At 47.6% G+C, this 12,290-nt stretch overlaps 1 protein-coding gene across 1 annotated transcript in view; it reads left to right on the top strand.

Moving 5' to 3' along the window:
• The window catches only part of Fntb (farnesyltransferase, CAAX box, beta), a 66,791-nt gene that overhangs the window by 25,055 nt on the left and 29,446 nt on the right, over positions 1–12,290 (top strand). The window contains exons 3-6 of the mRNA XM_005343236.3: positions 1,111–1,183; positions 2,561–2,652; positions 11,834–11,980; positions 12,076–12,159. Coding sequence (XP_005343293.1) covers positions 1,111–1,183; positions 2,561–2,652; positions 11,834–11,980; positions 12,076–12,159 — 396 coding nt within the window. The remainder of the gene's footprint in view (positions 1–1,110; positions 1,184–2,560; positions 2,653–11,833; positions 11,981–12,075; positions 12,160–12,290) is intronic.

Genomic DNA, 12,290 nt, shown 5'->3' on the forward strand with positions numbered 1-12,290 from the left:
ACACACACACACACACACACACACACACACACACACACACACACACACACACACACGTCATAATGGCATCAGGAGATGGTGGGGTCTTTGAGCTTTGGGAAGGGTTGGTTATTAAGTTCCTGGCAAGGCATGTCAGCGCCTTTCTTGAACCTTCACCAGGCACCCACTTGTCTTCTGTTTGTTTCTCTGTGTGAAGGGTCTTGTTATATACCTGGCTTGGAGTCTGTCGTCTTCCTTCCCTCTGAATGTTAGCATTACAACAGGTAGATGCCACCGCTATTTTTTTTTAGACAGCATCTCTCTTCCTGTGTTGGAAGATCTCTTTTTCTGAGGTGGAAGCACGTTAGTGCTCGTGTTCTGAGCACAGAGCAGTGGGAGCTCTGGAAACAATTGTTGAACTGACTACCTAGAAGAGAATGGCGCTCTTTCCTTTATTTCCACAGTCAGCAGGCTCGGTGAGCGTCTTGACATTCTTTTCCTTTCTCTTTCTTCCGGAGCCACACAGGCCATCTTTCAGCACTAAGCAACAAGTCCCGCCTCTCTCTTTGCCCTCGCAGGTGGCCACGGGCAGCACATTCCATCTCAAAGCCAGTATTGCTGACCCCAGTGCCACAGGCCTGACTGGCTGTGGAATACAAACAGCGTCCTCTGGCCAGGCCTGTGGGTCAGCACGTGGGAGGTGGAATTTGGGGGCAGGAGTAACAGATGGACAGCCAAGGGGTGGCCAGGGGGACAAGTGGTCCCAGGAGAAACGACTCAAGTGACCGAAGTTAACCAACCCAGGGAAGCAGAGAGGTTCTGAGTTAGGGTGTGCACAGCACAGGCGGTCCCAGGATAAAACATTCCTAGGTCCTGGAGGAGCTTTAGGGGTAGATTATAGTAGCGTCACAGTGTGCGTCCAGTGCAGCTGTTTTCTCTCCGCACATCTGCCAGGACAGTGTGCAGGCACTCCAGAGAACTCAGAGGTGTGCCTCTTCTCCCTGCTGTAGTTGTCTTTGGTACGCACTGAAGTCACCAGGCATCCAGTTAGTGACTGTGGGGTGCGTGCGTGCACGTGTGTGGTGGGAGCGTGAGCTGATAGGAGGACTTACAGGCTCTTTGTCTTTCCAGGCTCATTTTGCAGAGGGAGAAGCACTTCCATTATCTGAAAAGAGGCCTTCGACAGCTGACAGATGCCTATGAGGTAAAAATGTTGCTGGGGAACTTTCTGTCAAGCCCTGAGCATACCCACCCCTTATTTGAACACAGAAGGCTGTTGGTTTTCACCTGTTGCAGACGAACCCATCAGACCACATGGCTCTGGCAGGAAACAGGCTGCTTTTCAGAGCTGGGACTCTACTTTTGACAGGGACTAAATAAAGTCTCCTCCCTCCTTGGTGGCCCCTAGAGCTGGTGGGTCCCCCTGGATCGCGGTGCGCTTTCCGCTGGCTCCCTTCACATCTCGGTTAACTCAGTTCCCAGCATCCCCACACCGTGGCCCTGTAAGGCTGATCCAGTGTCTGTCCTGGCTTGAGGACCAGTACTTGGATTCCAGAGGACACTAAACACAGAGTGACTCTTAAAGCCCGAGTCTAAGAGCTGTGAGATTCAGGGATGAACCTCAGCTTTGTGATAGGAGAAGAAAAGACTATAACAGGCAGGCTCCCGTGTCCCCGCCTCCCTTCACAAACGGTAGCTCTGCTTTGAACTGGCTTTTATTTCAATTTTTCAATCAAAAAACAATTTGATTTTTTTGTGGAAGGGTTTTCCAGGTCTCATAGGCAACCTGAGTAACAGCCTACACCCCAACTGTGACATTAAAAATATTGGTCTCCCTAGACCTTGTTTACTTTAAGTAGAATTGGTAAATGGTACCTACCACCTGCACTGTCCAGCGTGGGGTGCTCAGCAGCCATGTCTGACTCGAGTTAGGATCAAGGTCTATCTACATGTCACCTTCAGAAGCCTTTGCCCAGTCCCCATCCACAGTCAGCCTCCTCCAGGTCCTCAGTGCTATTTCTGCGCACAGCAGCAGTTAACATGTATGTACGTACACATGTTCACCTTGTTCCGGAAAGACATGGGGCAGCTATGTGTCTGCTGCTTCTTTTTCTAAGATAGGCACACCAGTGTTCTACATCCTGAGCACCCCAAGACTCAGAGCCAGTTTCCATTATTTCCATGCCCCTGAGGACTATGATGCTTGGCACAAGCAGATACCAAATATTTGCTGATTCTGTAAATGACTGAATTCAAGATTGTATTTCCTTGGGTCTGCACTGGAAAAACAGGAGGATTTACCTTCCTGGTGTGTAAGTTCTCGGCTCAGACTTGCTTGGACACCTTCAGGGAAGGGACCCCTTGGGTTTAAGGCTTGCTTCCTACTGCCCTTTTGTCACGGATGGACATGCCACCTCCTGGCTAAGGCCACAAAGCAAAGCATCCTTCATTTACCGATTGCCATCCAAGAAAGGATGCCTCCTCCCCTTTCTAGGCTTTGGGGACTAAGACAGTTGTAGCCTTGTGTACAGGATCTTGGAATGATTGAGTAAAGGGTGTGTTTTCTTCTCGCCCTTCCCAGTGTCTGGATGCCAGCCGCCCCTGGCTCTGCTACTGGATCCTGCACAGCTTGGAACTCCTAGATGAACCCATCCCTCAAATAGTGGCCGCAGAGTGAGTCTGGCTCGGGGGGAACCTGGGGCATTCTCTGGAATCACATCTTGAATTTGAAATTCCCTTTGTTTCCGTTTTATTTGTTGTAATAGAGAGGAAAGAGTGTTACAAAGAAACCCTTGCCCTTCCCTTAACCTCCAGCAACTTCCGGAAACTCCTCCACTCAGAAGCCTGTTGTGGGCTGTGGGTGGAACAACTCTTTGAACTTCCAAAGGAGCTCTGTTTCTGTCTCTCTCTCTCTCTGTCTCTCTCTCTCTGTCTCTGTCTCTGTCTCTCTCTCTGTCTCTCTCTGTCTCTCTCTCTCTCTCTCTCTCTCTCTCTCTTCCTCTCTCTCTTTTTAAAGAAAGTGTTTCTGTGTAATCCTGCCTATCGTAGAACTTGCTATATAGACCAGGCTGGCTGCGATCTCACCATGATCCACTTGCCTCTGCCTTCTGTGTTCCCTGGCTCTGTTCTTTGAGAAGAGTCTTCACCATCATCTCTGATAGTAGTGATGAAATGTATATGTTTCATAGCTGCTATGGAAAGCGTGTACCCTCTGTGAATCAAAATATTCTTGCCTTCCTTAAACACCTCCGTGGCTGTGTAATGTGCGGGGCAGACCAGCTCGCCACAGGACTGGAGGTTACAGCCTTGGTGTGCCGATGCCATGACTCACACCTCTGACGGTGACTAGACACGTGAGCACCTTAGATGGTCCCAGACTGCTGACACGGATGATGTTTGCAAGGTGGCACTTCACGCTCATCACATTTATATCAAAACCAACCTTGGGACTACCCGGGATGGGAAAGGACGTCCAGGGATTGAACCTGAGGGGTTTACTGAGAGCATGTCTTTTTGACTTGTGTGCCTCCACTCTCTTGTACTCCCAAGGGTGAGGAGCTGGGGATGCAAGGGTCCCAAGCCAGGTTTGTTTCTGCACGGCAGAGGATGGCAGCTGTGCCAAGACTGGCGGAGGCTCGCTCGAGCCCTGCCTAGTCCCAGAGCCCCTGCCTTGGTCACGCTGTCAGGTCAGAGGAACAGAACTTACATTGTTTCGTTCATTCTCTTTGACAATAACCTCTCATTCTTGCCGTCCTGGGAAGGGTGTCTTGTGATGAATGTGGATGGAGGAGATAATAAAGAATTAAGCCATTAACCCTTAGAATTCATGTTTCTGAGGCAGACGGAAAATATGCATTGTTCTTATAATCCAAACATTGCAGCAAGCCCGCTTGCCTCCAGCCCTGGAAGTGGAGTTGGACGCAGTTTCTGCAGCAACAGGAGTTTAATTGTCAAAATAAAGGCCCATGTGTTTTTGAAATACCAGTTGGGGGCTGAGAGTTGTTTGGGGAGCCCACCACCCGACACCCACACTGTCAGGATGTATGCTGGAATAGGAAGGAGGCATATGAGAGCAGGGAGGGGTAAGGAGGACTCAGCGAGAGAGGCCTGGAGGCCTGGAAGGGGAGGCCACAGAGACGAGACGGGGTTCCTGCAGCAGACGGCTCAGGTCGCTGTCAGCTTTTTATCAGTGTGGGTGATCTGGGGAAGTCAGTGTCACAATACCAGATAAGAAGAAAGGGACGTGCAAGACAGCTTAGCGGGCACCTGCCTCCATGTGTGATGACCTGAGTCTGACCTGGACACACATGGCAGAAGGAGAGAACCCGATGGGAAGAGGGGCATCATTAAAGGGTGTGTCCCACTGAACTGCATCAGTAGTAAGAGATGCTTTAAAATTTACTTAAGAGTTTAAGTGGATTGATTGTAACATAGTACATACAATGAAATACTCAGCCATTTAAAGTGTCTTTATATTTGTGTATATTTGCATATAGAATACATATATGAAGGGATATGATGGGAAAACAGACCATTAAAAATAAAAAGATTCAGCTTCTAGAGACCAGGAGCATAGAGGGGAGGCCAGGTGTAGTGATACACACCTGTAATCCCAGCATTTGGAAGGATGAGGTGAGAGGCCTGTCTAGAGTCTGAGGCTACCCAGGGCTGTGTGAGTGAGACCCCTTATAAACACAGACAGCAGAGGGCTGCAGCTGTACTACAGCGTGTAGAGCTTGCCTAGCGTGGTGGAGACCCTGGGTTCGGTCCTCTATACCGCTCACCTAGCCTTGCACCGAAAGGAAAAAAAAACCCAAACAAACAAAACAAACAAAAATGTTGCTGATATGCATAGGAAAACAAAACAACACAGAAGTTTACACGTGCATATGCTACAGTTCAGTGTGGATAGTGAGATCTAAAGTAAACTTCTAGCTGGGCAGAGTGATACGCCCCTTTAGTCCCAGCATTCCAGAGGCAGAGGCCTGTGGATATCTCTGAGTTCCAGGCTAGGCTGGTCTACATAGTGAGGTCTGGGACAGTCGGAGTTACGTAGTGAGACCTTGCCTCAAAAAAACTCACTCTGTAGACCAGGCTGGCCTTGAACTCATTGAGGTCCACCCGCCTCTGTCTCCCAAGTGCTGGCATTAAAGGCATGCACCACCACTGCCTTGCTTAAAATTTTTATTGTTTGAAATAATTTTTAAGTTTTAAGTTAAATATAATCACATTATTTTCCCTCCCCCACCCTGCTGTGTCTTCTCCTGCACACCCCTCCCTTACTCCCTATCGGATCTGTAGCCTCTATTCATTTATTTTGCACAAAGAAAGGGAACTCTTGGAATAAAATGTGTCCTATTTTTCCTTCCTGCACATATTAAGGTGACCTTGGCGGCAGAGAGCCAGCTCTGCAGCCCTACTGTTTACCTGCCCTCATCCCACGCCACCTGCATTCAGCACACACACAGCCTGCACATGTGCAGAGTTCCTCTCATCTTTAATCCTAGTTTGTCCTCTCTCTGGTTTGTTTGTTTAGGAAATAGTATAAGCCGGGTTCCCTCTAGTGGACAGAAGCACTTTGTCAACTTCCGTGCCGGCTGACAGAGGCTAGCGAGGCCAGGCCTTTATTAGTGCAGGTATTAGCTGTTTTGAGAATAATGGATTCAGAGGTGGGGATTTGGAGGTTGTACATGAATTTATCTGTATGCTGACATAAAATAAATGAAGAATTATTTTGGAGCGGAACACTTGCCTGACTTAACGATTTTAGCATTGAAGGAAGCACTTTACTGTGTTCCCAGTCTTGGTTATTAACAGCTACTTTAATGGAACACACAGAGCCAGATGAAAATCACAGGGAGCCCACTGTATCGTTGAAGTCTGGCTTCTAGGTCCAGGATGTAGCGCGACTGATGGAGCACTTGCCTAGCATGCAGGAAGTTCGACGTTCGGTCCCTAGTATTGCATAGACTGGACGTGGTGGTACACACCTTTAATCTCAGCACTCGGGAGGCAGAGGTAGGCGGAGCTCTGTGACTTTGAGGCCAGTCTGGCCTGCAATGTAAGTTCCAGGACAGCAAGGGCTACACAGAGAAACCCTGTCTCAAAAAACAAACAAACAAAAAATTAAGATTATCCTTGGCCACACAGTGAGGCTGAGGCCAACCTGGGCTACAAGAAACATAGTCTGAGCGGGTGGCCAGAATTTCCGATCTGTCCTCCTTTCCCTTTCAAAAGCAAGGGATATGTTGCTCTGATTGGAATCCAGGGCTAAGCAATCACTCTACCAAGGGAGCTACAACCCCAGCCCCTCCTTTCAAGTTTAAAGTTAAAATCTAAGTGACATGATGACGCTCCGGGTGCTTTTCTGGACAGGTTCTGCTGGTGTCTAGTGGGTACAGGTCAGGGAGGCCAGTAAATACCTTTGTAGGCATAAGACTCGAAACAGCAAACTGTCCAGGCCAGTCCTGCCAGTGTAGAGAAACCCTGTTCTACATAACTCACTTTAAACTTGACCATGGTTCCCAAATGGCTGCCATCTAGGTGGGTATGCTCTAGCCTCCTGGAACCAACAAGAAACGGTGTTTATCTTCCTTGTTCGCCGTTGGACTCCACAGCCCGGGGCAGTGCCCCTTCCGTTGTGTTGCCTCTCAGGAGCGTTAGCTGCCCCTCCTGAGCCATCCTGTCGATGGTGGCTGCTCTCCTGTTTCCTGCTACAGCTGGCCGTGTAACTTGCCTGTGGTCTCTGTGGCAACCTATTCTGGTGCTGGGGTTCGTCCTGTTTCATCATTAGTTTTACTTGTTTGTTTCGGGTGCTGGAGATTGTACCTTGTGCTTAGCTGGGCCGGCAGTACCACCAGGCCACACACCCCCAGACCAGAAATGGTTTTAAAGTCTAAGCTAAGTTGTTCTTACTCCGGACAAGCCTTACTTTTTGTAATTTACTGGAGTTTGTATAGTGCCTTTTGAATGCATGAAGTATGTACCTGGGCATCCTCCTTGATGTCTGTCCATAATATTAATCCTTTGTTAGTCTGTTCCCTTTCCGGCTTCATATTTTCTTTTTTTAATACTTAGCTATTTTTACAAGTATAATCTGAACTCCTCTTAGTTGGAAAACGGAGGCTGGGACCAGATGCAGTTCTTAGCCGTGCTGAGTTGACACCTTCGACAAGATACTTGTTGTTGATGAATTGTATCTCACAGGCCCTAATGGCTGGTTCCTTCCCTGCTGTGTTCCCTGTCATTTCTGATCTCGTGTTTCTATGCTTCCCTCCCCTGTAATACTGACCGCAGTGTGACATTTGCTGGTTGAACCTGCTTCATTTATTTTATTTTTTTGGTCTCTGATTTGCTTTTCTGTTGTTTTACATTCTTTGCTTATTTACAAATTTTTGAATCCTTTGTCCCCACTGGTGAGTTTTCTTCTGACTCTACATTAGTCCATCCAGGGCTGGAGAGATGGCTCAGTGGTTAAGAGCCTGCTCTTCCAAAGGTCCTGAGTTCAATTCCCAGCAACCACATGGTGGCTCACAAGCATCTGTAATGAGGTCTGGTGCCCTCTTCTGGCCTGCAGACATACACACAGACAGAATATTGTATACATAATAAGTAAATAAATAAATATTTTTTTTAAAAAGAAAGAAATAGATTAGTCCAACCATTACTACAAGTCTAAGAGGACCGATTTATGAGGCCGACAGTAGTGCCCGTCAGAGAGTTCACCAGGTAATGTGCTTAGCGCAAAAGCCTGATGTCCAGAACTTGATCCCTGGGAACCCTATAAAGTTGGAAGGATTGAATCAATTACACAAAGCTATCCTCTGCCTTCCGTGTGTCTGGCACCCCATCACACACACATACTTACATAATAATAAATGAAGTTAAATTTGAAAAACTAAGGCCAGAATATTCTTCCCTTGAACTTGATTCTCTTATAAGTTTTTCATTCTCTGTAATGGTTGAATGTCAGAGAAGCAGTGCTTAATAGAACGCCCCACAATAATGGGCAGGCTCTGTTGTCGGATGTGTGACACAGCTTGGTCACCACCAGCTAAGCACAGTCACTGAGCATTTGATTTAATTAATCTGAATTAAAATTGAAGTTGCCCCCTGTGACTAGGGTTGCTTGTTGGACAGGACAGATGTGTTTTATTGATCTCCACAGAGTGGTCCTCAGGCCAGCATCACCCAGGCACTGCTTAGAAGTAAAAACAGCTGAACGTGGTGGTTCATTCCTGGTAATTCCACTACTTAGCAGACGGAAGCAGGAGAATTGCTGCGAGTTCAAGGCAAACTTGGCCTATGTAGTGAGTTGCAGGCCAGCCTTTGCTACAGAGAGAAAACTAAGCTGCACATGGTAGTGCGCGCCCATGTTCCCAGCAGTCAGAAGGCAGAGGCCAGCTGATCTCTGTGCGTTCAAGGCCTACCTGGTCTACATAGTGAGATATAGGGCCTCTGGAGCTACATGATGAGACCTTGTCACAAAAATTTAAAAAAAAAAACAGAAACAAACAGAAAAGAAAAACAAACAAACAAATCCCAGCAAAACAAAACTAAACCAAAGTAAGACACTGAGTCTAAGAAGTAGCGGTGCTGGGGTGAGCAGTGGAGGCACACAGAGTGTGACAAACCTGCCACCGCCATCTGCCCTCAGTGATGCTGGTTTAGTTGGTGTTAGGTATGACTCGGTTGTTGGGTTTTAAAAAAATAACCCCCAAAGTACTTCTAATTGTGCAGCAAAGATGAACGGTGCTTGGTGTCCGTGGGTATCCGCGTCACCTGGCCTCTGGTAAACCCAGGTCTCGATCAGTCCGTTGATGTCAAAGAGGGTTTTCCCCTTTGCTGGTCATTGGTTTGTAAACGGGGCTGCAGAGCTCCCCCTAAACAGCCCTGATCTGTATCTGGAACCCACCCTTGTGGCTGGCGTCTGAAGGAATGCTTATTTGTTTGTTTGTTTGTTTGTTTGTGAATCCTTGTCATTGTTATTGTTATTGTTTGCACTCATGCTTCCTGGTTGCCATGTTTTATTAGCCAGTGATTTTTTTTGTCTTTTTAGTGTTTTGCGCCTTTCTGAGCTGTCCCAGTATCATTAACATTTTGGTTCTTAAAGTTGCTTGAGAAGTCTGCTAATGACAGCTTGTCGTTTCACAGTCAGCGTGTCTGTTCCTTAGGGTGCAAGTTGGAAAGCCTCGGGGTCAGAATGTTCTGTAGTAGGGGAGGGAGAGCCACAAGGGAGCCCCACCCCCAGTTCCCTCACTCAGCCTCATGGCAGTCAGCTGAGGGGGGTTGGCGTGGAGCCATGACAGCAAGGTGTCTGGAACATTCAGATCCGCGCTCACTCGGGACCACAGGCTGCTGTGTCAGGAGCGTTACATTCCATTACAGTAGTCTGTCTTCGGAGCTGGGAGGAAATGGGTAGTAGGTGACTCTTCAGGATGGTTTTTGTTTGGTTTTGAAGGTCTTACTCTGTAGCTCAGGCTAGCCTGAATTTTCTACATAGTTCAGCCTGGCCTCAAGCTTATGGCAGCTCGGTATAGAGGGACACACGTGTAATCCCAGCCCTTGAAAGGCTGGGGCAGGATGCTGGGATTGAACTCAGGGCCCCGTGTGTATGCTCTGTCGCTGAGCAGCGTGTATTTCAAGCTCCAGGCTGTTGAGTTTTTTTATTTTCTCAGATTCATTTTTATTTTATGTATATGACTGTTTTGCTTACATGTATGTCTGTGCACCATGTGTCTGCCTGGTGCCCGCGGAGGCCAGAAAAGAACATCAGATGCCTTTGAACTTAGTTATAGATGGTTGTGAACTGCCTTGTAGGTACTTGGGATCAAACCCAGATCCTCTGCAAGAGAAATAAGTGCCCTTACCCACTGGGCCATCTCTCCTGCCCACCTGCTGAGTTTCACATTAGTTAAACCCTTTTGCTTTGTGTACAGAAAGCTTCCATTTGGTGGCTAGCCTATGTTAGGAGTTGCTATTAGCTGTTTATTTCTGGATATTCCATAAGAATTGATCCAGGGTTGGAAAATCTATAAAGAGCAAACTCAACTTATGAAAACTTTTCTTAAAAAATGGGCTCCAAAATTTCTTCCTTCTCTGATGATAAACTATAGTTTCAATCCTTGTGCTGCCTACCATAAAATCTTAGGTGTAAGCAGAAGTAAATGCATATTGTCTTAGCCCGTGAAGACAGAGGCGGCCAGTCATCGCGTTCTGCTGCTGTACCTGCCAACGTAATGGAAAGCCTGGAATCAGGAGGAGCTGTGCACGATGGCTCACACCTGCAATCATAGCATGTGCGGCCCAAAGCAGTTCCTTTATTAACCAATGAAAGCAACACAAAGACAGAAGGACCCCCTACACCAGCTTATCACATAGCTGGGAGAAAAAAATCACTGTCGTCTCACGAGGAGGTTGAAGTGTGGCGTGATCAGCCCAGATTTAATGTGCAGTTCAAAGACCTAGAGAAATGGCAGGGCGGTCCCATCAATTTTGGTTTTGTTGTAGTGACAACCTCAGTTGGCATCATGGGCCATGAAGAAGCTAGACAAAAGCACACAGGAGGAAAAACACTGGGATTCTTTGTCTAGCGATGCAAAACATATGTATTAGTAAAACGCCTCAGTGGCAAAAATAAAATAAGAGAATTTTTAAAAAAAGCATCTTGGAGAAAGGGTTGGTTTGGGCTTACGGGTCCAGGGGTGTAGTTCATCGTGGCAGGGAAGACATCGTGACAAGAGCAGGACGCTGGCTCTATTTGTGCATTCAGAAAGCAAGAGAATGCACAGGAAGTACGCCTGGTTCAAGGCCCACCCGAGTCCCAGCTTCCTGTGAGGTTTCACAGCCTAAAGGTTCCACAAACAGCACCACCAGATGGGAAGCAAATATTCAACTAAGTGAGCCTACGGGTGATGGGGGGCATTCCCATTTAAACCACAACAGTGCCCTCTCGAGCCCTTCTGCTCTCCCATCTTCCTAACATAGAGCGGACCGCACTCAAAACTGGCTTCTTCCGGGTGGTGGGAGCAGAAAGATGTTGCCTGTGAAGGCTCCGGTGACAGTGAGTGAGGGCGTGTGTTCATGGGCCCAGGAAATGCACGCCAACTGTATGTAGACCCATGACCAGCATGGAAACAGCAGTTGCGCCCTGAGCTAGAGGCAGAATCCAGAGGTCCTCAGAAGAGCAGCTGCAGTGCTACAGATCTGGGGTGACAAGTTTAGTGAACAATAAAGGGAAAGGTTTGGTCCAGAAGCATGAGACTAAGGCTGGAGAGATGGCTCAGAGGTTAAGAGCTCAGAGGCTGTGAGTTCAATTCCCAGCAACCACATGGTAGCTCACAGCCATCAATAATGAAATCTGGTCCCCTCTTCTGGCATGCAGGCATATGTGTGATACAGAGCACTGAACATATAGTAGATAAATCTTTTTTTTTCTTTTCTTTTTGGTTTTTTGAGACAGGGCTTTTTTATGTAGCTTTGAAGACTGTCCCGGCACTCACTCTATAGACCAGGCTGGCCTCAAGCTCACAGAGATCCTCCTGCCTCTGCCTTCTCAGTGCTGGGATTAAAGGAGTGTGCCACCACTACCCGGCTAATAAATAAATCTTTAAAAATAATTTAAAAAAGCATGAAACTCACCCCCTGGTCTATGAAATGTTTCCTTCAGCCTCATGCTGGAACAAAGGAACAGACACAAAACTAGAATAGCTGGGTAAAGAGCTGAGTCTTTGGTTAGTTGTAGTCAAGTGGCAAAGGGGATTTTTGCCCCTTTGAGGGTAGGTGGATGATTAGAAAAGGATGTTTGGAAATTAATGCTATCAAACTTTGTCATTCCTCTTGCCCATGTACCTAGCGTGTGTCAGTTCCTGGAGCTGTGTCAAAGTCCAGAAGGTGGCTTTGGAGGGGGCCCTGGGCAGTACCCACACCTTGCACCCACGTATGCAGCTGTCAATGCACTGTGCATCATTGGCACGGAGGAAGCCTACAACGTCATTAACAGGTACAGCTGCAGGAGCAGTGGTGGAGACGCAGGAGGGCTCCCCCTACTCTACTGCACTGACTGTCATTTTCTTCTGCCCTCCCGACTGTTCTCAGAGAGAAGCTTCTTCAGTATTTATACTCCCTGAAGCAACCCGATGGCTCTTTCCTCATGCACGTTGGAGGTGAGGTGGATGTGAGGTGAGTAGCACAGTTGCATCCACGGCTTCTAGAATGTACCTTTGCACGCACAACATCTAGAATGTACCTTTGCATGCACGGCTTCTAGAATGTACCTTTGCATGCACGGCTTCTAGAATGTACCTTTGCAT

This window comes from Microtus ochrogaster, chromosome 1, assembly GCF_000317375.1.
Source record: "Microtus ochrogaster isolate Prairie Vole_2 chromosome 1, MicOch1.0, whole genome shotgun sequence".
In the NCBI taxonomy this organism is placed as follows: domain Eukaryota; kingdom Metazoa; phylum Chordata; class Mammalia; order Rodentia; family Cricetidae; genus Microtus; species Microtus ochrogaster.